The sequence below is a fragment of the Natrix helvetica genome, assembly GCF_964273705.1.
Source record: "Natrix helvetica genome assembly, chromosome: 6".
NCBI classification, from domain to species: domain Eukaryota; kingdom Metazoa; phylum Chordata; class Lepidosauria; order Squamata; family Natricidae; genus Natrix; species Natrix helvetica.
In genome coordinates this window covers 34,256,209-34,284,026 of record NC_138553.1, presented here as the reverse complement: position 1 = coordinate 34,284,026, position 27,818 = coordinate 34,256,209, and the positions used below count along the sequence as shown (strand labels likewise).

General features: G+C 38.7%; 2 protein-coding genes across 4 annotated transcripts; one reads left to right on the top strand and one right to left on the bottom strand.

Moving 5' to 3' along the window:
- Positions 1-60: 60 nt before the first annotated feature.
- LOC309394779 (matrix Gla protein-like) lies at positions 61-7,630 on the top strand. Of its 2 annotated transcripts, XM_081958368.1 has the most exons (4): positions 105-399; positions 1,123-1,146; positions 4,639-4,711; positions 6,925-7,613. In XM_081958368.1, the coding sequence occupies exons 1-4, from the start codon at positions 333-335 to the stop codon at positions 7,052-7,054; spliced, it is 294 nt and encodes a 97-aa protein (XP_081814494.1). In that variant the 5' UTR covers positions 105-332; the 3' UTR covers positions 7,055-7,613. The 2 variants fall into 2 exon arrangements, with proteins under 2 accessions (XP_081814495.1, XP_081814494.1); XM_081958369.1 differs by lacking the exon at positions 1,123-1,146 and having other exon boundaries at positions 61-399; positions 6,925-7,630.
- On the bottom strand, positions 7,402-27,815 carry LOC309394778 (uncharacterized protein C12orf60). 2 transcript variants are annotated; one of them, XM_081958366.1, is made up of 6 exons: positions 27,677-27,815; positions 26,589-26,809; positions 14,370-14,595; positions 13,588-13,751; positions 8,798-9,760; positions 7,402-8,653 (listed from the first exon to the last, which is right to left on the bottom strand). In XM_081958366.1, the coding sequence occupies exon 5, from the start codon at positions 9,742-9,744 to the stop codon at positions 8,965-8,967; it is 780 nt and encodes a 259-aa protein (XP_081814492.1). In that variant the 5' UTR covers positions 9,745-9,760; positions 13,588-13,751; positions 14,370-14,595; positions 26,589-26,809; positions 27,677-27,815; the 3' UTR covers positions 7,402-8,653; positions 8,798-8,964. The 2 variants fall into 2 exon arrangements, with proteins under 2 accessions (XP_081814492.1, XP_081814493.1); XM_081958367.1 differs by lacking the exons at positions 26,589-26,809; positions 27,677-27,815 and having other exon boundaries at positions 14,370-15,832.
- Positions 27,816-27,818: the final 3 nt, after the last annotated feature.

The following is a 27,818-nucleotide window of genomic DNA, read 5'->3' as shown; positions in this document are numbered from 1 at the left end:
TTTTTCAGCAACACGTTTGTCCTTTGTTTTTTGTTCGAAATACTTTTTGTGGGAGTCCTTGAAATTCTTTGAAAATGTCAAGAGCTTTTGGCTTCAGGCAAATGTGCAAATGACTGCCAGAACCAGATGTGGGCTTTTTAGTCCAAATGAAAAATTTTGAATTAGAACCAGGACTCAAGAAAGAGAGGGCCAGAGATGTCTTGGCTGTGGGCCTAATATATGTAGTCACAGAATATAAGCAGTAGCCGAAAGGCAAAAGCTTGTAAGAAGTTACTGGACCTTTCAGGAGAAGCTCAAGCAACCGAGAAAAATTATTAGGAAAAGGAGAATATATGATGAATCTCCTGATGCTTCTGCTGTTTGCCTTGCTGCTGACAGTCCCCTGCTGTTGTGAAGGAGGTAAGGGAATATGACATTTAGGCTGTGATCTTCTCTAATTCTGTGACATGCCTCAGACCTACAGTATTTCTTCATGCGTATCTCGGTATTAGCAGTTGGATCCTTAATATGAGATGATCTGCTATAATAAATCTGAAAGAAGCCTTGACTTTCTCACTTAAGTAAAGCGATATAGACACCTCAGTACAAATGGTGAATGAACATACAGCCTATCAACATTTGAGCCGTCTTTTTCTCTTATATATGAGGAAAAAGAACCTGATGTATTCAGATTATTTAGTGTCAAGATAACATTCACAATGAATTTATATCCAAATCCCCTTTTTTCCTGACGTTTTAAAATAGAGATTTTTCTAAAAAAATTAGTTTGATAGATTGAATAGAATTTTTGTGGCGATGTATAAAAGAAAAAAAATTCTTCTTCATGTCCCTTTTCCTAATTCTTCAGTTTTAAAATGTAGAATACAGAAGAAAGCAAGCATCTCATATAACTTGCACAAATAGGCTTAATTAGAAAGCCCTGAAAAGTGTAAACTGCTAAAACTTTTTCTGAGTATATTTTAAAAATTGTTTAAAAATTGTTTAGACAACGATTTTGCCAATAAATACTTTTTACTGTAAAAACAAGTACTTGTGTGTTTTATGTGTCGGGCCTAAATGAGTGGGGATACAATGTCTCTGAGTTATACTAGATATCTCATACTATCTTGTCTTTTTTTAAAGCTTCATCCAACGCTTTGGATGAAGGTAAGTAATTCCCCATTACAAATCCTAATAGATCTGGTGTGTGTATGGGTAAAAGATAGAGATAGATAGATAGATAGATAGATAGATAGATAGATAGATAGATAGATAGATAGATAGATGATAGATAGATAGTTAGATAGATAGATGATAGATAGATAGATAGATAGATAGATAGATAGATAGATAGATAGATAGATAGATAGATAGACAGACAGACAGACAGACAGATACCACCTCTATGGGTATTTGTTTATTTTTTGTTCATTTGCTGACTGTTTTTATCCACTTCTTTAGAAAAGACACTGGAAACTTACTGAGAAAGGGATGACAATGCAAACTGTCTGAGAATGATGGGAATCAGTTGGGGGAAGAAGGTTTCCCTTCTTCCAATACGTTAGCAATCCCTTAAACTAGATGGGGGAAAGTTAAGGGTTCCTTCATTTTCCATGTGTTGACCAATTATGGTGACAAATATTACTACTGTTTGTAATTTTTGAATTTTCAGAGAGCCAAATAACATGGAGAAACTTTACAGGGAAGCTTGTGGTCCCTAGTAGCTAACTTAACACACATCGCTTTTAGGTGTTAAAAGGGACCTGGCACATACTCCGTTTGCCTATTAGTCCCCTGATGAATAAATGTCCTGTTGGCTAGACACATAGGAATATTTTTGCCAGATAGTCTGGCAAAAACTAAGAAAAGTTCTCAGAACGTGGTGGCCAAGTCAGACTGTTAAAGCAAAATAACTCTCCTGGCACCTACCTGATTTATTGTAGCATAAACTTTGTGGATTAGAGTTGCTTCCTCAAATGCTGTTTGATGAAGGCAGATCTAAGGCTATCATACAAGATCTCACACCATTTAAAGATCTCCATCTTTAAAAGGAGGGGAAAAGAGAAGCATATGGCATACATTTTCTTTGGCCATTCAACAGAATTTAAATGATTTTTCTCCTCCAAAATACCACTGGCATATTTTTTTTTGGTATTGAAAGGTCTCAGCAATTCATTGACTATGCAAAATATTAGACCTTTATCTGTGATACTCAGTGATTCCTGATATTTCATGTATGACACAAGATACAGGTAGTCCTCAACTTATAACCACAATTGAGTCCCGATTTTCCACTGTTAAGCAGGGCTGTTGTTACGTGAGTTGCTCCCAATTTTAGAATCTTTTTTTTTGCAATGGTGGTTAGGAGAATCACTGCAATTGTTAATTGAATCATATGGTCTTCAAGCTAATATGGATGTCTCCATGGATTTTGCTTGTCAGGAGGTCCTAAATCGTGATCAGAGGATCTCAGGACACGGCACCATTGTAAATACACGCCGAGTGCCAAGCAACCCGATTTTGATCATGTGCTGGACATGCTGTGGTGATTCTAAGTTGTGGGGGGGGGGGGACTGATTGTAAGTCACATTTTTCACTGCCGCTGTAACTTTGAATGGTCCCTAAGTGAATAGTGGTAAGTTGAGGACTATCTCTAGTGTACAACACTGAACACTAATATGACATGGCCTATTGATGTAATTTTTGAATTCTCTGGTTCAGAGAATGTTTTCACAATGATGACTGCTAGACAGAAGAATCACTGTACTTGCATTTCCTTTCAGAGAAGATATGTTGCCCAATAAATGGGGCATATTGAAGCCCTCAATCACTACCACTTGCCAATCCTTTATATCTGGACTTTATAGAAGCTCCATATCACCAAACAATCAGTCTTGAACCTATTTTTCATACTAATAAATTCTTCACAGGTTTTCGGAGAATTCCTGTTTCTTGAATGTAGAAATGGGATTCCATCATAATCATATCCCTGGATAGATAGTTGGACTGTGAGAAGTTGGGGCTTTGAACAGAACTGCAGGGCTTTCTTTCAGTCAATGTCCTCTGACCAAACACCCCATCTGGGGAAGCCTCCGGCAACCCTAATGTTTGCTTGCAAAGGAATATACTTTGTACTTTGGAGCTAAGGGCCACAACATTCATGTAAGCAGAGTTGGATAAGAGATGTTTCAGGAGTTTTATTTTTTAATTGCTACTTCTATTTTACCATTTAAACCATAGATTTCACCTGCTTCCTCCTTCAAAAAGACAGGAGTCTATCTTTAGTTTTCAGCCGCAAGCCAGAAAAAGGGAACTCAGGGTTTTATACATTCAGTTTAGAGGAGGTTCTAAACTAAATAGAAAGTGAGACAATTCCTGTAAACAAGATTTTTTAATTATCAAACATTTACAAAGTGCAAAATTTTACACTTTGTGTTACCTTGTTTGTTCCTTATTTTCTACTCTACTTAGCATTTAATCTTTAATATCCTATCACTTGTGCCAATAATTTTTCTCTTGTGTTTTATTTTTATATTTTTATTTATGCTAAGCTTCTGCGTTCTTCTATTCATTTTTGCATGCCCTAGCAGCTTGATACAAGGCTACTCTCTTTCACTGTCCTATTCCTGTAGTCTAATATCCTTTATAGTTCTTTACATGACCACATACAACTGTTTCCCACACCACACAACTCTGTCCAAAGTCACCTACCTGGTTCTTGATATCTTCTATTATTGGGAGAGATTCGGGCAGATTTCTCTTTGCTGCGCTGGGCTTCTAAGGGATAATGATGCTAGACTTTGCTCCTGGGTAGAAGCCTTGGGGGATTAGCAATTCTTTTTTTCTGTGCTTTGCTTGTGCCAAATTCAGCTGCTGCTCTGGGCCTCTAATAATGTCTTGGCAGAATTCTGGGCTTGCTTGCTGGTCTGTCTGTCTGTCTGCCTACCTACCTATCCTGCTGTAATTTACAAAAAGATGTAATAACATCTTTTATAAAAGGCGGCAAGTATGCCCTTTCCTCGTCCTGTTTTCTCCACAACAACAAACTTGTGAGGTGGGTTAGACTTATAGTGCTATTGTGGATGCCCATCACCTAGGCCTTTGTTTGCAGTGCCCTGTGCTGCGATTACTTGTCAGCATATTCCACATGATTGTGGATGTCCCAGCTTCATTGGAGCACAGCTGGCCCTCTGCCCTAATACAGACCTCCTAAATGCCAGTGCTCTGACTCACCTGAGAGGTTTGGATGGTAGTGTCTTGGCTTCCTTGAATGTCTTGTCAACCACAATCTTGTCCAGATGCCATCACCTTGCTGTTGTGGCCACAACTCACTCTTCTAGTTGCCATGCTGCTAGCTGCACTGCTCCAGATATCCTGGCTACTGCTGACATTTATTTGCTATTGCCTGCAAATGCCAATGTGTTATTTATGTAGCTTGTTCCTAAAAAGTGGGTAAGGGCGGGTCCAAAAAGGTACAATTGGGCAGACAGTTTTTGCCACTAGCTGTGTGTCCTCGCACAAAAAGCAACTAGAATTTCTAGGGCTACAGGTTTGTTACCCCAAACTAGAGCATGAGAGTAATTTTAACTTCAGAGATTATTTTGTGCTTGGCATTTAAGACTGTTTTCTCATTTTTAAAATGTATTTTATTTACAACAGGGATTAAAATTGGTCAGGAAACAGCAAATACCTTTATTAGAAGACAGAAGAGGGCTTACCCATATTCTGAAAGGTAATGAGATATGTGTAATTATTAATTCTCAATGTAACTGAGAAAAGATGAATGCAAAGATTATGAAAAGCATTGAAATGCCAGCATGTGTGATTCCATAGCTACTGGAAATAAATGAATTCTTCTTTGCTTTAACAAGGCTAATTTAAATATCATTGCGGGGAGGAGAAAGTGCTTTTAAGGTGATATCCAGTGTAACTGATGTAGTGTTTCAGAAGTGTTTATTTGGCGTGTATCGGGATAAATGCATATTGACTCATTGCATACATTTTAGCAGATGGCACACAGCTATTACTATCTCATGAAGGTGCTGAAGCTATGAAATAAATAAAGGCCAAGAATATGTTTAAATGTTATGATTATCATATTCTATGGTTTTGCTTCTGTAATGGCTGGAGAAAGTTATATATATTCTGGCTTCTGGTACTACTGAAATGGATCACAAAGATGCCAATAAAAAACTTACTTATTTTATTCAAGACTAAGGTTCTTCTCATCAGCCAACAAACCTCGTGTTCCTTCCAATAGCTATTCTAGCCACTCAGATCTAGAGTGTTATGATCCTGTATCTCCTGTAGCATTGTAACATCTTGCTTCTGCCATGGTTCTGGGGATGAATACAGTTTCTTTTTGCAGCTTTGATCTGCATTTTTTGCTCTTCACTTGCCCAAGTTACAGAAACTCATGTTCTTCCTCCAATATCCATCACTTAGGCTTACCTGGGCTCCCTTATTTTTGGTGTCTCAAGGTTCTACTTTTTGGGGTAACCACTAATTCTCTGGCCACTCTGTTCCTAATCCCTGCATGTCACCATTTTGTTTTAATTTAAGTAGATTTCTTTCTCCACCCTATAGTATTCAATCATTTTTTTCAGTGGCATCATAACACTGAATCAGCCTTAGAGAGTTAAGAAAAAAATAAACTGCAAATTGGTGTTATTTCTTACCAGGAAAGTATTTTTTCTGCCAAATTTCAATTTGCTGAAAGAAAATTTGCTTTAGAAATTATTTCAAAGAAGCAAATAATTTTGAAGCAATTCTCCTAGATAAGAGAGCTCTCTGTGTTCTTGTACTTATTTAATTCTGAAGCATTGAAGGCTGTGTGTGAATATTTGATTTTACACTGTGCAAATCTCTCTCCAGTAATTCCAAAACCCTCAACTTCTTACATTTCCCCAAAAGAAGACATCCAGTACATTTTTGCCCCATTAGGCTTTTTCAGCAGTGGCACTATGTCAACTCCCTGGTGGAGTTCTTGAATAATTTATCTTAAATTTCTCTTCCTTGACCATAAATTTGGTATCTAATTTTAAAGTGCTATTTTTAAATTTATTAAAACATAAATTAAACTTATTTAAACCCAACTCCAGGTATAAGAAACACCAATTAAGACTCCCATCCATCAACTTAAAAAAAAAATCCAAACCTATAACTTACTCTCAAACTGATTCGCCATCTATACAACTTGTAGTTACATGTTTGTAAATGTGTGGCTAAAATCTACCAGAGAGGAGGTTGTTGTTTATAATTTTTGGCAGGAATAAAGTTAAACTCCCCTTTGTTTCTCCATGGAATAACACTCTGTTTTAAAGGTGTTATTGTTTTTAAGAAAGAGTTACTGAAATAAAATTGCATATATTGCAAAACATAATTTCTTTGTAAATTATTGGCGAATATGGGTATAACACAGTAATGTGTTTATTAGTAAAACCCATAGTGGCAGCAGATCACCTACCCACAATGGTGGGTTTCAAAATTTTTTAGAACCTCTTCTGTAGGTGTGGCCTGCTTTGTGGGAGTGGCTTGCCGGGCATGTGACCGGGTAGGAGTGGCTTGCCGGCCATGTGACCGAGTGGGAGTGGCTTGCCAGCCATGTGACTGGGTGGGCGTGGCCAACTTGTAAAATGTGGTGAAACTCACTTAACAACGCTCTTGCTTAGCAACCAAAATGTTGGCTCAGAAACTCTGGCATTTGAAGCATGCAAGTCTTAAAGCTGTCAAGTTACAAGACCCTTGCACTCCTAACTCTTTAGAAAAAAAAACCCCAGGGGTGTTCAAACTTGACAGCTTTAAGACTTGTGGACTTCAACTCCCAGAATTCCTCCTCACATTAAGATTTAAGGAAGGGATACAGTGCAAGGCTATGAACTCAAGCCTCCAGCATAGTTTCACACTATTGCTGCTTCTTCCTCTGATCTTCTCCCTTTTCTTCAGGTACTATGAAATGTTCAAGTCCCCGATGGAGATGAAGCAAGAACAGTGTGAGCATTATGCACCCTGTAACTACTACTCTGAAATAGTGGGATTTCCTACAGCATATCGCCATTACTTTGGGAGCATATGAACATAGTCATTTCTCATCCTACTGGGACATCTGCAAGGGCAAAGAGTGACTGGTGCAGGGCAGCTTAAGAAAAACAAAAATAGCACCTTGTTTCTATTTCACTAACAAGAGTTTAACAGCAACATATTCACTTTAAAGGCAAGAAATAAGTACTTTCTCCTTTCTGAGGACCAACTAAGTACTAGCAAGGTCTGCTAGTAATTCTATAAATTCCAGTATTTCTTGAAACATAAGTGACATTTCTTGGAAAGGGAAGGCAAAAAATTATTAAGGTAATTGGAAGTTGAGGGGCAATCTAATGGTAAAATTTGTAATTCTAGAAAGAGATGTTATGCTGAATGTTCTCATATTTCAAACTGCGATGTGATAGGAGGGTATTGTTAACAAGGTTTTTCTTATATCAGTTCTTACATTTTTATATCAATTCATCTATGCACACTTATGTTTTTGTCCTGATCACAGAAGCATTTGAAATAAAAAAATAAATAATACAAAATTCTCATGTACAATGCACACATTTCAAAGAAACATATTCCTCAACTATGCTGATGATATAGTCCTTAATTGTAATGAGATTAAACATGTTCCTGACAAGGAACTAGAATATAGTGATGCAAATGTAAAGGCTTGTTTTAGTTTTTTGTTCTCTTTGTTATTGCTATTTTGCTGACATGATTATTTCATTTAATGACTGAGGAAGAATGTGGAAATATGGATTTAATTTAAAATATTCTTCTTACATTTCTAATTTAGAAGATACGTGATCATGGCTATTGCACTCATCTGAGTATATGGGGAAAACATCTGGAATGTTCTTAATCATGTGGTATCTCTGGGCCCAGTACACAGATGTTTATTAAGAATTATGTCCAGCAGAATATCCACTGGGAAACACTACATAGGATTGCAACAAACATCTGCTTTAAAATACACTAATATAAGGACAATAGATTAATGAGCTTAATGAACTGAATGCCCATGTTCCATTTTTGTGAGTCAGCTAGAGGCCCATCCTGATTTTGCTCATATGGTACATACCAAAATAGGGCTTTACCAAGGAGAGATGAACAAAAAGGATTCAGTCTATCTTCTTGAACCATTTACTTGAATTTGCTTAGAAGAACAAAATCAGATTCATGTTGTGTCTTGATGCTGAGATATTTACCTCTATTCTGTCTAGAACTGGAGAAGGAATTATTTGTCAGACAATTCAAATATATGAGAACGATGGGAATTCCCGGGCTAAAAAAATACTATGGAATCAAGATGCTGAGTATGTTTACTTTGGGAAAAAAATATGGGGTGAGAAGGAAGAAGAGGCTAAGGGGTCTTCCTGTGTCAAATTATTATTTATAACTGAGTAAAGTTGAATTAACTGGAACTGAAAAATGAGGATAATTATTAAAAGGAGAAAAATGGAAATGTGATGAAGAAAGGAAGACCACAAATATACAGTAAAAAAAAGTTAAGCAGTAGAAGAGAGGTAGCAGCACAGGGAAGAATTAGTAAAGGAGGATAAGGCCATTTCAAGGGAATTGATAAAAAAAAAACTCTTCAAAGTTATTAAGGGGAATTTTGAATAGGAGCCAAACCATATACCTATGCCAGGGGTGTCCAAACTTGGAAACTTTTAAGACTTGTGGACTTCAACTCCCAGAATTCCCCAGCCAGCCATGCTGGCTGGGGAATTCTGGGAGTTGAAGTCCACAAGTCTTAAAGTTCCCAAGTTTGGACACCCCTGACCTATGCCTTTGTTGGCACTGATATTATATTAAAAATATTAACGTGTTTGAACTGTAGATGGGAATACAGATACTGCAATCAGAAGTTTTCTCCTTTTTTAATTTAATTTTATTTCTTGCGGGGTAAACAGAAGTAAATTTATAAAAGCTGAGCAATTGTCTCCTGGTTTATTGCCTTTTGTCAATGATCAATGTGACATACTCTTCAGCCAGCTTAATAAATCTTTGGAAATGTTCACAAGATGGTTTCAAAGTCTGAACAGCTTCTGCCATGACTTCTGCAGCCATCTGAACTGAATCCTTAGATGTGTGTCTACAATGAATTATCCGCATGAATCTAGTAAGTGAAAAAGAACTGGGAACAGAAAAACTGTGGGCTTTCTGTTTGACTGGTGGTGAAGTTGCAGATGAGCAGGGATTGGAGTCTGGAAGTGCTTTAGCAATTTCTTCTTTGGTCATGAGAAGCTCACTCACTTGAAGAGAAAGGACAGGCGTATTCATTAAATTCCGAAGAGCAATCTCAAGCATTTCAGGGAAATTACCATGCTTAATTATAACAGCACAAATGGGACCACAGATATTTTCAAAAGCGCCGTTATATTGATGATATATATCTTTTATAAGCCTGATTTTTTCATCAGTGGAAAGGGTTAGCAGAATAAGTTGAGAATACAAATTAACTTCAATTTTTTCCTGGAAATCTTTGTCTTTCAAGTCTACTAGCATCTGCATCTCTTTCAGAGCACTCTGTAGAAGCTGAAGGTTTTCCTTGATGCTAAGGTTTTCCCGTACTGTAATTATGGCTAATTTACTTCCAAGCAATTGGTTGAGCATTCGGAATGCAGAGTTAGTAGAAGAAACAAAAATGTAGACACAGTCATACATATCGCGGCTGGTCTTGACTAGCTTCTCCTCCTTTCCTCCACAAAAAATGGACTGCATTGCCATAAAAGGATATGTCACACTGAAATTCAAATTAAAACAATATTTAATGGAAGAAAATAATTTGCTTAATTTTATGAAACCAGGGGCAATATATATTTTATGATGACTAGACCGTACTCAAAATATGTATGATGTATTTCCATACTTGGAGCTAGTACAATATATTGCCAAACCCTGAAGCTTGGACACTTGAGATAAATTTTATTTGAATGGCTAAAAAAATATGAATAGCCCTCTTTGATCAGGCCAAGTCCATCTTTTTTCTCCAGCGTGGCCAACTGGATGCTTTGAGGACCTTCCATATAGGAAATATTCCCTCTCTCTTGTCTTGGTTCCTTTGAATCTGGTATTTGCAGGGATGAGATTGCCAACAAGACTAATTATTCTTGACAAGACATGTCAAAGACCCTTGATGACACAGTGGTTACAATTCAGTATTGCAGGCAAACTCTACCCACAGCCTGGAGTTTGATCCTGACAGGGCTCAAAGTTCACCTAGATTTCCATTCTTCCGAGGTTGGTAAAATCTCGGAGGACCCAGATTGTTGGGGGTTGACATTGAAACTTCTCAGAGAGTGCTGGGGATGGTATGTAAATCTAAGAGCTATTGCTATTTTCTTCTGTGAATTTATCCTATTCCCTTTTAAGCAATTCAAATTAATTGCAATCATCACATTTTGTGGTAATGAATTTCACAGGTTAATATATTCTTTGTAAAGAAATGCTTACTGTTACCTATTCTAAAACTTCTTCCAGACAGTTTCATTGGGCGGAGTGTTCTGAGACAGGGAGAAAAGCTTCCTCCCTGCCATACGTAATATTATACCCCTCAGTCATGCCTTCCATCCTCACGTGACTTTTCTTCAAGCAAACAGTCCCAAATGTTCTAGCTTTCTTTATGAGAGAGTGTTCAATGCCCTTTCAACCCAACCCCCAACCCCGCGATATTGGTGGCCTTCTTCTGTACTTTTTTCACATGGGGCTACCAGAATTGTATATCTGGTGTACTGTAATGTACTATACAGTACATTTGAAGATCTACTGCAGAGTTGCATAAAGGAGATTACAATTTCTGATGTTCTATTTTCAATCCCTAGTATGGAATTTGCCTTTTTTTCAGCTGCCATTGATCGATAAGCTGTCTTCAGGGAGGTAGAAACCATAACTACAAGATCTTCTTCTCAGTTACAGACAGCTCAAGCTCAATCAATGTATATGGAAAAAATGGTGGTGGTGGTGTGCTTCTTAATTCAATTGTACAATGTTTGTCATTAGCTGCAATTTACCCAGTTTAAAAGATCCTTCTGGTGACCTTCACAATTACCTTTGATTTTTGTCACCCAGAGAAATTTAGTATTATCCCAATATTTGAGTAGCTCACTACTTAATCCTTAGTAATGATAATATATAAATAAGTTGTTAACAGATTGTCTAGGGCCGTGATGGCAAACCTATGGCATGCATGCCACAGGTGGCATGTGAGCCATTGCCCCGGCAAAGCTTCACCATGCATGCGCATGCGCCTCCCACCAGCCAGCTGGTTTTCGGGTCTCTGCTGCGCATGCACGGCGAGGGGGGGGGGAGACTCTGCAAATGGCTGTACATTTGGGCTGGTTGCTAAATGACCAAAATGTGTTATGATTACTGGGGATGGGGGTGGCCATTGGAATTTTGAATTCTGGTCATAAGTAACCTGGGGGAGGGGGGGGGCTTCCTTTGTAATTTCAAATGGTTGCTAAACAACCAATTGTAAACAGAGAACTACCTGTATTTATTTATGAAATGTATCTAACCACCAGAAACTGACCAGATTTTAGGAAGTTTACAGAATTTATAGACTGACAAGAAGGTACAAAATAAAAATAAAATGATTAAAATAATAAAAAGAACACAACTAAAAATTATAAATTTGTAAAAAGGGCTGTCACTATTACAATTAAACACAAAGGCCCTTAAAAAGAGTCACATTTGCACCTGCTTCTAGAAGACCATGATGATGGTGGACATCTCTATTTTGGGGGCAAGCTAGTGCAGTGGAATGAATTGCTACAGGGAATGCCTTCCATTGGGGCCTCTCTCACTATACTCTCTGGTAAATGGAGGCCATTAGTAGGCTCTCCCTAGTTGTTCAGGTAGGAAGGCAAAAAAAACTCTTGGGGAAAAGTCACCTGTAAGATACCCAGGTCCTCAAGTATATAGGGATTTATACCTTGAATTGCACTTGGAAATCTACTTGGAAACATATAACAGAGAAGTAATGTGGCTCTATCATGTTTGACTAATGAACACATGTGTTATTACATTCTGGACCAGATAACCACTCCAGAAGTGGTCTTTAAGAGTAAATACAGGTATTATGGATTATAATTATTGTCACTGCGTTAATTGTTTGCTAGCTGAACTGAATAATTACTGCGCAGGTCATAGGCCTTATCAGCAATGATTTACTGCGCATGCTTCTTAATACGTTTCTTAATACATCACACATTCCAGAGACTTCTTTACTTTTGATCTTCTGTTCGTCTGCCAAGAAGGTGGATGACAATTGCTCTTGCCAAAATGTAACAATTAGATTTATTTATTTCTTATTTTTTATATTAAAGTTTGTTTTTAATTAGAACATGTTATCGGGTCTACTTTTGCTTTTTCTGAAGATATGCTGTTTGGAAAGCCGTCGATTCACACCTTGTTAGCTCAGGGTGAAATTTCCCCTGACAATTATCTGATCAAAAGATGAGAAGGCATGAGTGACAATCTTCAGATTCCTGTGGAACAGTCAAAGCTGTGCAAATGCCCTTCAAAAATTTTTATCCACCTGCTCTTTGAAGAGGAGCAGTTAGTCCAGGAGGTCCTGCTCATTGCAAGTCTGCACTTTCTGGGGGGAGCATCATCACCCCATCAAGAATCAAAGATGGTATAACCTTGGCATTATTCAACTTCTGAATAAACAGTCTCTGTGCCTCTTTGGATTGAGACTTAGACTGTTTTTCTTCATTTCAGGTCATAACTTCTACCACATCTCCCAATGGGTCTTGGGTGAAGGTGTATACAGTAACTAGATAATACCAGTATATTATATCAATAGCAATTGCACTTATAATTGTACTTCATGGTGCTTTACAACTTGCCCTAAGCAGTTTACAGAGTCAACATATGGCCCCCAACAATCTGGGACCTCATTTTGCTGATCTTGGAAGGATGGAAGGCTGAATCAAACTTGAGCTGGTGAAGATCACACCTATGGCAATAAGCAGAGTTAGTCTGCAATACTGCATTCTAATCACTGTACCACCATGATGAGATTTCATCCCAAACTGGCAAATGACTTATCCCAGAAATTTTATGTAGATGTTAACAGTGATAGGAAAGTGGTCTAAACCCTGATGCATTTCATCATGAAGTGATCAGGGGTCTGATTTCCCTCCACCCGCAACAACCATCTTCTGAAACCTGCCCACTGAGAAACACGCAAAAACCTGGGACATCATGCTTCCCCACCTTTTCAACTGGTCTAGAAGAATACTGTGGTCAACAGTATTGAAAGGGGCTGAAAGATCTAGTTTATATGATAAGTTAAATATACAACTGATCTCAGATCTGAAGAAAGCAATACACGAATATTGTACTACAAGAAAGTAAGACATGAGTATGCTGTTAATAAGGAATAGTAAAGTAAAAACACTGAACGTATTTTAATTGTGGTTAAGAAATAGAAGTTGCCAATATTAATCCAAAAGTAAAATGTAGCGGCCTTTCATAAGAGGATGTATGATGTATCTTCTATTATATTGTTCACAGGGAATTGCCAATCTGGAATAATTTAAGAACATGAAGAATTTATTTTACCTGTGTTTTTGTATTTATTCCATCTGAATATGTTCCATCACCAATCTTCTACCCTCGGTGGCCTACTTTGATAGTCCTAAGGGACCCAGTTGCATCAGTTGTCAATAGCCGTCTTGAAATCACAGACTCTAGTGTTCAGTAGGATACACATTTCACATATATACCTGACACGATAGAGAAAAAAAATTCCTGATCAGAGGTACATTTTATATGCCCTTTAGATTTTTATACTATGAAGATAATACCAGCTGTTCTCTTATTTTCTGTTTTCTTTTAGTCTTTCTCCTACTTTTTTTAAAAATCCCCCTTCTTTATTTTTTTCTGTGTTACGATAATTAAATGTGTATTATTAAATTAGCAACATTAGAAATACTTTGTATTTGTATATTTATGATTTCACAGGTTCAGAAGCAAAAAATCACACTAGTTTTGAATTTAAACCATAATGAAACATAACTTTGGAATAGCATAGATAAAATAAATGGAAAACATGGCTCAACCTGCCATTTGGCTTGGGATGATTGCTTGGAAAGAGATGAAAAAGAAAACACAGTTCAGTGGAGAAGAACTAGAAGAGGACAGCTCATCTTGTTGAAATGTTATCAGTCTTCAAATCACAGACCAATGTGATTTGAATGACCTCAGGCAATGACCTCACAGAGGCCTGTCAGGTGGATAATCCTGCAGGATACCAACAATATAACAGTGACATCATACACAATAAAAGAAACAACACAGGACTCTAACTGCTTCAGTTTAAACAAAACAGAGCAACCTCTTACTGTATCTCCTCCACTTGTCTAGGCTGCACATATAACCAGCTCTCATAATTGTTTACCTTTATCTTCCTTGTTGTTTTCAGGATGCTACATTTTCAACACATGAAGATTATTTTTGAAGACGGTGGCAATCTTTCTTTCCTAAGACTTATTATTTTTTAAGGGGAAATTTTCTAAAGAAGAAATGGCTTCAGAGCTGAAGAAGCTTCTTGGATGAGAACTGAAACACCTTAAAAGGAAACAAGAAAGTCCAGTTGCCTCTTGAAAAAAAAAAGCACCTTGGGGACAACCATGACCTGGATAATTCAGAATCTCCATAGACATAAAGAAGAAATGGATTCATCAAGATAACAGTTCTAATGAAACAAATACATCACATTTATCACTGCTAATCAATCCAGTAGCAGAGTTTTGGGGATAGCCTAATTGACATCACATTCATTTCAATTTCCTGCAATTGTGAACATTACAGAGTTTTAATCCTAAAATTTGCCAAAATAATTTTCAGCCATTTTGGTCTAGTGGTTACCGGGCTAGAAAGATGGAGACCTTGAGTTCTAGTTCCCTTCTTAGATAGGGAAGCCGGCTGAGTGACTTTGGGTCAGTTACTCTCTCTCAGCCTAACCAGTTCACAGGGAGGTCATTGTGGGGGAAATAAGAGGAGGAGTGTTAGATACAATGTATTAATAGAAATAGACTCCGAAACAGAGTTAGTCAAAGATTGCATGATAAAGTGGGCACAAAACTTTAAGGAACCAATAATGATGGAAACATGGGAGAAGATCTGGGTAAAAAATGTAAAATTCACACAAGCTCAGAATTTGAGAGAAAATTTTTATAAAATGTTTTACAGATGGCACCTTGATCCAAAAAAACTAGCGTGTATGTACCCAAACCTACAATCCAAGTGTTGGAGATGTGATAGTGCTGATGCCACGTACTACCACATCTGGTGGACCTGTAAAAAAGTTAAAGCATTCTGGATTAAAATATGGTGGATCATTCAAAATATTTTGAAAAAGAGGATAAAATTCCTGCCCCAGTTGTTTTTGTTAGGTATAGTTTCAGATCTTACTGTTATAGAAACCAACTTGATTTTGAATCTAACGACTGCAGCAAGACTGTTGGTGGCGCAATACTGGAAGAAGGAAGAGTTGCCTACCATACAAGAATGGACATTAAAAGTAGTGAACCTAGCCGAGATGGCTAAAATATCAGCGTATTTGAAGGACCGCTCAGATGAAAAATATAAGCTGGATTGGGAAAAATGGATTGATTATATTCAAAAGAAATACCAGACTAAAAAGCTTCAATTAGCTTATGAATGAAGGCATAAGAAATATTACAAATTATTCAAAGTTAGTAGGAGAAAGCGGGAGTTAAAGCACAAGAATGGTCGAATGTTAAAATTAGTTAGCTTATGTTAGCATATGTTTGTCAAATTATGTTACCCTGTAATTTGCTCTGGGAGGTCAGGGGGAGGGAGGGATGGAGACAGGGTAGGGTTGGGGGGAGAGGGAGGGGAGGGAGAAAACAATTGTAAAACTCATTAAAATTTTAATTAAAAAAAAGAGGAGTGTTAGATAGGTTTGCCATCTTGAGTTGTCTATAAAAATATAAAGGTGATTAAATAAATAACCATACTGACAAGATTCTGAAATACATACCTCTCCACTTCTATAACATCAGTTTTTTCATTTACACACTTTTAGCTTTCCTTTCAGCCTCTGCTAACAATACTAGCATTCTCCTGTACTTCTCTATAAATCTTTCTCCAACATCTAACATGTCTTGTATTTGCCCATCCTTCCTTCAATCTACATTTCTTACCAAAGCTCAAACGTCTGATGTGGATCTGACTTGCAGCAATTGGACTGATGAGCACAATTGTACCTTTTCAAAGGTAGCCAATTACTAATTGAATTTCCTGTCTTAAAATGAATGTTTGCCTTTGTAGATGAGATTTTAAACGTCTCTTCAAATTAGTCTTTTTGAATGAGGTGATTTTAGTTGGTTGACTTATTATGAATGTTTTAAAGTTCCTAGTATTAATGTGCTGCTCTCGTGGCTTTGAACATTTTAAAACTTTTTAAATACTGTATACATTACTTTTGCAAACTTCATTAAAAATGACATTTAAATAATATTTAACTTTCCTCAGTCCAGAACTTCTGCTCTCCTGTGTTTGTAACTCTGTACTTTGACATGAGTATTGGCAATGATATTGGTGTTTTGAACTGGATGTTTTCTTCGTTGAAGCTTCTATTGATTCTGTTTTCTGTAACTGCTTCCTGTCAGCAGTTAAAACATCATTATAAGTACAAAATGAATGATCAAGATGAAAACAGCCGGTCCCATTTTTTTTCTGTGGAAATGTAGACACTAAAATTTAAGTCTAAGAGATCTGTAAACTGAGTCAGGGGACCTTTCTCAACTTATACTTACACCTAACCATAGCACAATATGGAAGTGCAACCTCTTATGTTTTTTGCCATCTTCTCATGACTTCACCTTCATTTTTTAATCTGACACAGCTTAAAATTTCCACAACTATTCCAGGTTTATAAACCAGTTGTACACTTAACTCTGGGATGGGCACAGCTTCTTCCTAGTTTTTGTGCAATTTCCTCAGAACTATTCATCTCTAAGCAGGAGGAGAATTCATTTTTTAAAAAAAAACTGAGATCTGCCCAGTATTTGCCAGTTTGTCAAGTTGATCTATCTATAGCTCAGAAATCTAGATCACCTCAAATAGTACTTGATTAAGTGATGAGGCCTTTGAATGAAGCAAGAGAGAGATAGCTTTCCCTCTAATGCTTCCTGTTGCAATCACTCCACCCTGTCTCAGTGCTGGACTGTTGTGGAAATTGAGTTTCTTTCCTTTTCAAAATTATACTAAAGCTGTTTAAAATAGCTTGAGTTGATGGATACTCAGGGGCAGTTGCAATGATAGTAGCTAGGGGACAAAGCAGTTTAGAGAGATAGGAGGAGGAAGAGAAGTTAGGCCTTTTATCCTGCCATCTCTCCTTGTGTCTATAGTCAGTTACTAGGAGTTTATGCAAGTCTGGAATAACATTTGAAGACAGCTAAACCAGCTGGGTGAACAATCTATCTAGGATTGCTTCCCAATCCTAACCCATGCCATGTAAGGAATGATTGCTGTATATTTTTCTGCTGGCAGTGATTTCTAGTGGAAGATAGGGGGGTGTGGAGATAGGAGAATCTATTAATTACTTTTCTTAACTTGCCCTGTCTACGGTAAATATGGACACTCAGAATTCAGTGGCAGGATAGTTATAGGTGAGGCAGGGTGAAGGAAATTTTCTGGTATATAGTAGTTTTCAGCCATTAGACTGGTGAATGGTGCTTTAATGAGCTGTAAAGAAGTGTTTAATCCAGGGTGGATACCCTAAGATATTGTCTTAAAACATCAGAGGTTTAAGCAATACAATACAATAGCAGAGTTGGAAGGGACCTTGGAGGTCTTCTAGTCCAACCTCCTGCCTAGGCAGGAAACCCTATACCAGATATCAACCACTCTGCCAATTCTTTTCTGAGCAAAAGCAAAAGCACGATAAATAAATTTATTACCCCCAGCCAATAAGCAATTCCCACACCCAATGTTCCAAAGCTAAGCTAACGCTGATCTTCAAGAAGCTTACTTCAGTGGATTAGATGCAATTGGTAACTCAGTTCATCTTTAAGGTGCATCCACCTGTCCTTTCACCCTGGAGTAATGGAACCACTCGTTCACACGGCCAACTCAGTTGTCAACAGTACTTCAAACAGGCCTCCCCACACTGGCTGCAACTTCATCTATTCCAGAGATGTAATCAGGACCCAGTCACCACTTCCGTAACCACCATTGGGCTTTCATGAAGCCAGTATCATCTGAGGGTAGCAGAGATACTTGATCCTGAAGCGATGCCACATCAATACTTCATATAGATATATGTGAAGGGGGCAGAGGTTACTAACACATGCCTCCCCGTTGAGCAGAACTTCAAATTTCTGCTTTGTTGCAATCAAGAAATTGAAGATGAGGAAAAGTTAACATCTTACTTCATTGTACATCTGGACAGTGAGCTGTTTGTCCCCACTGCTATATCAGAGGCCATCAAGATATAGCAGGACCAGTCCCAGGCTAGACTATGTTCTTCCCATACATTAGCTTGCACTCAGGATTCAATTACTAGATTTCAGTTTGTAGACAGCAAATTCAAGAGGTCATCTCAAGAAAACCTCTCCTGAAATAGGATTTAAACATAGGACAACCAAGTATACAAGGTTTGTTTTTTTTACAAAAAACATCTTATGTGCCACATATGGAGCTCCCAGTGTTGTAACCCAACCTCATCTTATAATAATTGAACAAAACTATTCCACTGAACAAAACTTGTTTCTACTTGGTTTATTGCCAATCAATTCCCAATTGTTCCGTTATCTGCCATAAAACGCGTACCTTTATCACTATTAATGACTTCAATCAACCTGTGTCAGTGTCACGATGTTAAAAAGTTTGCTAGACCTGAACTGCCTAAACTGACACTCAAGAGTTAAACTAAGAAAGCTTTATTGCGCAGGTCATAAAACAAAAAAAGGTTCTTATCTGAAAGTGATTTATTGCGCATGCGGTTACACATTCCAAATTCTTTTTCTTCTTTGTTCGGCAGCCAACTTTGGCAGACGGAGCTTTCATTATCAAAATGTAACCATTAGTTATTTTCTGTTTCATTTACTTTTATTATTTTATTATTAAAAGTTTGTTTATTAATTAGAATTCTTAAAGACTTTTACTTTTCTCAATATCTCAAAAGATATGCGGAAGGGAATCAGCCACGGTCCATTGATCTCAGATATCAGGCGCTTTTTTTCCCCTGACAACTTGGTAGCAGAGGATGGTTTTGATGATACCAGCTGAGATGGTTACAATTTATGGCTGTATTTTCTCTTCGCGCTATCTTAAGATAACCGACTAAGGCTAATTAGCCATGTCAAAGAAGAGAAAGAAAAGAAAAAAACACGGACATGGAAAGCGCTCGAAAGAATCCATTCCCTCGGACACAGAGGAGCAAGATTCTTCAGGTGCCGAGCCAGATGTGGGGGAAGGAGTTACAGAAGGCAAGATCTACGGACTGAGGTCAGTAAACCTCCCTCATTATCAAGATACAATTAATGAACGGCAAAAGTCTAAACGGCAACTGCCGGCAGAGAAAAAATCCTCCCACGCAGAAAGCAAAGTTTATGAAATCTCCCCAGATGATGAGCAAGAAATGCAAAGCTATCTATATCGATTAAAGCTGTTTGAAAAATATACTAGGGAGGTGAGAGAGTGCTTTAACGAAATAAAGCGAAGTAGGAGGAGCTCCCCCATTCCCAAAATGTCTGAGGACGCCATCTTGTCTTCAAAACAACAGCCTAAGACACACCCCACAGAGTTCATTGGTCAATTAGAACAAAGAGACATGTACACGTCACCGAGGTCACGTGGTCCCTTTGAGTCAACTGAACTTCCGCATACGTATAGACGACTGCAGCCAAAAAGTGAGGCTGCACTGCCATCTGCTGGCGGAGAAAAATTATTACAGCAAAAGATGAAGCAGTTGGACCAGATTTTTAGAGATCTGTCTATGAGTTTTACAGAAGCCCAAACTTTGCCCTCAAAGGTTAAGTCTTCAACACCCCCTGGCGGCGTTGAATCCTCCCTAGATGGAAAAAGGCAAAGCCAAAGGCGAATTCGAGGAAGCCAATTTGATGTTGCCACGCAAAGGCCAATGATGCAACCCCAGCATCCCCTGGTTCAACAACCAGATTTGCAACCAGAGCAACAAATTGTTCCTCAGCAGGTATTCACAGTCACCCCCTTGACTGGTGAGTCCAAATTAAAGGAGTCAGGAGAGAATTATAAAGCCTGGGTCAGTGAAATTGCGCTCTTGCTTCGAAGAGAAGGCACATATTCCATGGTTTTTAATCCTCCCCGTCAACCCTGGACACCTGCAATGAGAGACCTCGAAAACAGAGCAATCACGACTTTACTCATGTCAATGGAAATTGAGATCCAAGGTATCTTTCCACCTGATGCAACTGCCCAAGAAATTTGGGCTATTTTGGAAGATTGCTACAGGCCCGTTTCAATTGAATCTTCATGTTTGCTCATGTCCGAGTTCCATGGTTCGAAGTTGAAACCTGGTGAACGAATTGGTGGACATTTGACCAAACTGAAAAGAATGAGAAGTGAATTGAGACAAAATGGCCATGTAATCGATGATATCCAAATGATTAGCATCATCATTAACTCATTGAATTATGAATGGAAAGATGCTGTTGCAAAGATTAACTACGATCCTACTGCTCAACGCACAGTTAACCACGTTTGCAGACTTTTAGTGGAAGACGAAGCTATCAGGTTAGCTACACCACATCTGCAACGGCCTCCAGCATCAAAGGCTCCAGCCAGACGTCCCTTCCGAGGAAGAGGCTACGCTCCAAGGATGCCAAAGTGCTACACCTGCAACCGTGTGGGACATGACACCCGGGATTGTCCCCAACGAGTTCCAGCTCCCGCCACGTACCAGCCCAGAGGAACAGATTCCAGAGGCAGAGGTAGAGGCGGAAGACAAGGCCGTCGTGGTCCAAGGCGTGATTCACAAGCTCCACTTGTGACACTGGCCATAACCAACGTTCCACAACCTGATCCAAAGTTCGACAGACGTCTTTTGTGGACTTTAGATAGTGGAGCAGCTGTGCACGTTACCCACAGAAGGGAACTTTTCACAGAGATGGGCGAATCAGAGCCCGAGTATCGAGAACTGTATTCCTTCACCAACCACACTTGCAAGGTTATGGGAAAAGGAACTGTTTACATTGAAGAGCTCGATACACACATCCCTGATGTTTATTACATACCTTCAGCAACCAGTAATTTGCTTAGTCAAAGTCACTTGTCTAGAGATTTAAAGTTCCAGGTTCACCACCTCGAAAAAGCAAGTTACTTAGTTAAAGATGGTGATATTATTGCTGAAACTATGCTGATTGGTGGTGTTTATTACTTAAAGCCAAAGCCTAAAGGGCAAGCACAGGCAAGTATGCAAACTCCAAAAAGGCACAACGTAGACCCAGAGAGAGTTGTCCCAGAGAGAGAAAACGTTACTGTGCCAAAGGCTCCTAAAGCCAACAAACAGAGAAAACAGAAACAGATTGCTCAGAGCAAGCCTGAGGGTCCTCATGAAACTGTTAATGTTGAGAATTCACTAACTGGTAAACCTTTACATTCCAGGTGTATTCACAAGTGGCACAGAAGATTGGGGCATGCCAGTTTCCATGTTCTTAGAAAGATGCCGGAGTTCACAAAAGGTTTGGATCTAAAGGGGTGTAAGGTGTTTTTGGATTGTGCGGTTTGCAAAAAGGCTAAATCCAAGGCGGCTCCAATTCCAAAACACGCTACACGCCGGTCAACACGCATTTTTGATTTGGTACACACTGACATAGTGGGTCCTTTCCCACCAACACTTGGTGGCAGAAAGTATTTTTTAACAATTGTAGATAATCATTCTAGATATGGATTTGTATATCCTATGAGAGAGAAATCTGAGACCTTTCAGATCTTTAAAGACTTTGCAGCGTTTGTTTCTACACAATACCAAGTTCGCATCGCCAGAATCCAGAGTGACCGTGGTGCAGAATTCATGTCTCAGCGTTTCCAGGACTGGATGCGTAAGAATGGAATTCTTCATCAGACATCTGCTCCATATACACCGGCTCATAACGGAGTCGTAGAAAGAAGACAAGGGGTTCTACAAACCATGATGCGTTGTCTTCTAGAAGATGCCAATCTCAGTAACGCATACTGGGGTGAAGCAAACAAATATGCAAATTACATTGTCAACCGTACTTGGAGCAGTGTAATCAATCAAACTCCTTTCTACATGCTGTATGGTTACAAGCCTGATCTCAAGAACCTCCATATTTTTGGTTCATATGCTATGGTGAACACTCCCTTAAGTCAAAGAAGAAAGGGAGGTACAGTAGCAAAGAGACTGAGATTTATGGGTATTGATGATAATTCAAAATGGTACAAATTCATTGATACTAAACATGTGATTGTCATTTCACAATCTGCTAATTTTGAGGAAGATATTGACTGGTCCAGGATTCATTCCAATGATCCTGAAGTTTATTTTCGTAGAGATGGTGTTCCAGATGCCACGCAGCCTGATGACAATTCGCAGGCAGATGTTCCTTCTACCAGTTCTTCACAACCTGATGTTCCGTCTTCGCAAGCCGCGGATGCTGATGCTAGCGACGAACGTGAGGACGAGGATGATGATGATGAAGAAGAAGAAGACTGGACTGATGTTCCTAGACGCTCCAAGAGGGCCACAAAAGGAATCCCTCCACAACGTTATTCATGGCAACTGACAAAGTCACCATTACCTTTGATTTGCAACGTTACTCTTCCTCCAGAGACATTCACACAAATCAAACAGCTTCCTGATTCAGAACAAGACAAATGGTATGATGCAATGCAGGATGAAATGGACAGTTTAAAGAAACTTAATGTATTCACACCTGCAAAACCTCCAGCAAACAAGAAAGTCATTGGCACCCGATGGGTCTACAGAATCAAGAAGAAACCGAATGGTGAGTCTTTATACAAAGCCAGACTGGTAGCTCAGGGTTTCGCTCAACGTTATCCTGAGGACTACACAAACACTTACTCACCAACAGTCAGAACTGAAAGTGTAAAAATTGCTTTAACCACTGCAACTATTCTTGGTTTAGAAGTTTTCCAATTTGATGTGGACACAGCTTATCTACATGCAGACCTAGATGAAGAGATCTACGTGAGAAGCCCTCCAGGATTCCGAAAGCAAGAAGGGGATACCTGGTTCCTGAACAAAAGTCTTTATGGTCTGAAACAGTCAGGTTTAATGTGGTATTTATGTCTTACTGACAAACTAAATTCAATGGGCTTTATTAAGTCCGAAACTGATGAATGCGTGTTCACAAAAAGATCTAACAATGCATATGAGATAATTCTTGTTTATGTTGATGATATTGTTTATATTGGTCCAAATAAGAAAATGAGTGAGATTTTTGCCAAATGTTTGCAGAGATACTTCACACTAAAATCTTTAGGACACATTAGCACTTATTTAGGTGTTCAAATTGAAAAGACACAGAAGGGGTTTAGTCTTTCACAAGAGGAGAAAATTGACCACATTCTACATCATTGCAACATGAAAGATGCTAGCACAACAAAGACACCCATGCAAACAGATTTTCACAACTTAACACATGAACCAAGTCCTGAGTTCGAGGATCAAACACTTTATCGTTCAGTCATTGGTTCACTATTATACATTAGTAGTTGGACCAGACCTGACATCGCACTTAGTGTTAATCTTTTATCACGACACGTAGGTAAGGCAACACAATTTCATTGGTCATGCATTAAGAAGTTGTTGAAATACCTGAAACACACTAAACACATGAAGTTATTGCTAGAACCAACACACACTGATCAACCAAAGCTGATTTGTTTTGCCGATTCCGACTGGGCGAGCGACAAGAAGTCACGCAAAAGCACTTCTGGTTACATGATGTTCCTAAATGGTTGTCCTGTTTACTGGCAAGTGAGAAAACAGAGTTTTGTTTCATGTTCATCTACTAAAGCTGAATATGCTTGTGTTTCAGATGCTTGTAATTCTCTAACGTGGTTTGATGCTTTGATCACAGATATCTGGACACGTCCGATTCGACCAATCACCGTGATGGAAGATAATGTATCTGTTGTTTATATTTCTGAGTCACATTTCACAGGTTCTAGGTCCAGACACATTGACATTCGTTATCAAAACACAAAGCAATTAGTTAAGCAAGGTTTTGTTAAATTGCAATATGTTTCTACACATGATCAGATCGCAGACATGCTTAACAAACCACTCGCCGCAAATCAACACGAGTATCTGCGAAAGAAGATGTGCCTTAATTGATGATTTGATGACGTCAGCCCAGACTGGCAAAAGAAGGGGTGTCACGATGTTAAAAAGTTTGCTAGACCTGAACTGCCTAAACTGACACTCAAGAGTTAAACTAAGAAAGCTTTATTGCGCAGGTCATAAAACAAAAAAAGGTTCTTATCTGAAAGTGATTTATTGCGCATGCGGTTACACATTCCAAATTCTTTTTCTTCTTTGTTCGGCAGCCAACTTTGGCAGACGGAGCTTTCATTATCAAAATGTAACCATTAGTTATTTTCTGTTTCATTTACTTTTATTATTTTATTATTAAAAGTTTGTTTATTAATTAGAATTCTTAAAGACTTTTACTTTTCTCAATATCTCAAAAGATATGCGGAAGGGAATCAGCCACGGTCCATTGATCTCAGATATCAGGCGTTTTTTTCCCCCTGACAGTCAGGATATTGCCCACTCCAATATGATCCTAACAGACACTTGAACATTCGCTCTTGCACATCAGCCAAACATTCAGTCAAATGACCCACTGAATAAACGACTCATCAAAAATATTTCAAACTTTCCCGCTGCTGGCAATTCAGTGTAATCCGTTTGGATTCCGTTTGGACAGGCCATACAGCCAATTCCCGTCCCCCAGCAACCTGCTATTTCACATTAAAATGTATTGAAATGTATTTCAGTTTCACAAGATCAACCAAAACTTGCATTCTCCACTGACGTCCTTCGTGTATTTCCTCATGGTACTTTGTTCACTATCCACAATCCATTCCTTATAATCCATCTCCATAAGCATATCTAAAATCTGTATAAATGTTTCCAATGTCCTGCTTCCTTATTCAACAATATTAAAGCTTGTAGGTTGGACTGCTTTATCCCTTTATGTAAAGACAGATGCAAAGGGATAAAACAGTCCAATCTATCAAAAACAGCACCACAAAAATCAGATTAGGAACACAAATTGAAATAGGGAAGAAAATGGTAAGTGAGCACCTGTCTACCCTAGACAAGTTCAAATAGTAACTTGAAAGGTTCAAAGCAGCAACTTGAAAGGCTGAATCATACTTCAGAGAATTCCTTGCTTTGGGTTTGGCTTTCAAAATATCACCTTTAGAAGTGTCTAGCTCCGGATTATTACTTTCTATAATTTAATACCTTATTTTACATTATTGTACAATAATACAATAGCAGAGTTGGAAGGGACCTTGGAGGTCTTCTAGTCCAACCCCCTGCCTAGGCAGGAAACCCTATACCGTTTCAGACAAATGACTATCCAGCATCTTCTTAAAGACTTGCAGTGTTGGGGCATTCACAACTTCTGGAGGCAAGCTGTTCCACTGATTAATTGTTCTAACTGTCAGGAAGTTTCTCCTCAGTTCTAAGTTGCTTCTCTCCTTGATTAGTTTCCACCCATTGCTTCTTGTTCTACACTCAGGTGCCTTGGAGAATTATATAATACCTTATTTTAAGAATGCAGAACCTTAGTGCCAGCTAACACTGTACAACTTGGTTCATTTTTTAAATCCAGAACATCCCCCAAATTTGTTCTCCAGCTTTGTGGATGGAAGAAGTGTAGCATTTAATTCTCCTCTTTTGTAGGCAGACTGTGTGCTTTGTGAAGGGCAGGGAGAAGATTGTGCTAACAGAACTGAAGGGAGCTGGTCTTTTTTCCCTTCATTGCTGGCTATAAAATCTACCTCTACAGTAAGAGTTGTTTTGCAGCCCAGCAAATATCTGAAGAACCATCAAGCAGCCCTGCCTCACTCTGGAACTTTGAAAGTGGATTGAGAGAGAAGGGTGCTTTCCTTTCCAACCATCAGAACTGACCTCTATACTCCACAATTGGTCTTGAAGCCCAAGATGAACTGCAAACTTTGCAGTTGAAGTATTAGCCTTCGTTTGGTGATGTCTTGCTTTTTGTAACCTCGGTTTTTTAATCACTTTTATCACTGGATCTCAGATAGAGCCTTCTTTCTGCACATTGGATCTTACACTTTTAAATGAATCAAACTGGCTTTCTTTTAAAAAAAAAAGAAATCTAAATTTCACAGTACAACCATTTGCTGCTTCTGGGCTACAAATGTCTGGTTTCATTTATGTTTGATAGCTCTGGAAAAATGCGATTAAATTTGGCAACGTAAAATTGATAGTGGCTATACTTGATGCATTTTTCTAGCAGCAAGTAGGGTAAAGTGGGGCTGTTTCCCACAGAAGCAAATTCTTAATCGATAATAAAAAATATTACCTTAAAATGCTGGGAACAGAACAGCAGCAACGTACATACACATATTTTTAAAGGAGAATAAAAACCAGTGCAAAAAAATAGTCCGCGAGCGCCTTCTGCCGTCCCTTTGGGATCTATCCTCATGCCTGACCCAACCGGCGCCCTCTCGCGTTCTCACGACTGCCCTTCCCCTTGTGACGGAGAGGACGCATGCGGAGCCCGCGTCGCTCTGAGCCGCTGAGCTGAGAAGTGGAGAAAAAATAATAATGAACAATTAACGCTAGGGGGCGCAATCGAGCTGCGTCGTTGCCATAGAGATAGGAAAAGCGCCTTAGCTGTTCCGTTTAAGGCAGCGCCACTTCTCTGATTTAACCCATAAGAGTATTGTAAAATACTCCGCGTGGGACTCGAGAATCACCTTGGAAGTATCGAAATAATGCAAGAGCAAACATATAATCTCTGTTAGAGAAGATACCTCCTATTTCTTTTGTGTTTAACACCAAACTGATCTTTTAACGAAATAAAACATTTTAGGAGAATGGTAATGGTTCACGAATACACTGAATCGATCTGTTCTTTGTATAAAAGCAAAGGAAAGATGCTAATAGGGCCCAGGGAGGAGGGGGACACACTTTCCTGGGGCTGGAAATTTGGGAGCTTTGTTTGAGGCAAAATCCCTCTGTCAGAGATGGGGGACAAGAGGAAAGATGCTTCTTGAATTAAGTTTGATAACTCTGCAAACTCAGTAGGTGGGAAGGTTGAAACTCAGGAAATTGTTGACTGGAGCTTTTTGCAAGGGTAGGGGAAGCCACAAGGAGAGATTGCAAGTGGTACTTTTCCAACAATCTTTCCTTGCTTTGTCTAATTGCAGTAGAAACATGTTCCAGCAGCCTTCTTTTGTTTTTGCTATGTGCTTGTGACATTTAATGTGCTTCATTTACGCTCCTGTCCATGCCTGAAGCAGCCTTAGATAGTCTTTACCTGGCCTTGGGTTATGGGAGTGATTTCCCCCTTATCCAAATACTGATTTTGTTGTAAAGCCAATCTGATCCACTTCACTGAATGATATGTTAATGATGCAACTAGTGACTTCCACAGAGTGAAATTACCTTATTTGCCACCTGAAGCTGATGCAGGAACAGATTTTTCTGCTTTGGGTAGCAAAAATGTCTTTTCCTACCAGGCCTCTGACAGCTCTTGGCTTCATGTCATTTTTTAAAATCATCAGCTGACCAGATAAATGCAGGGCTG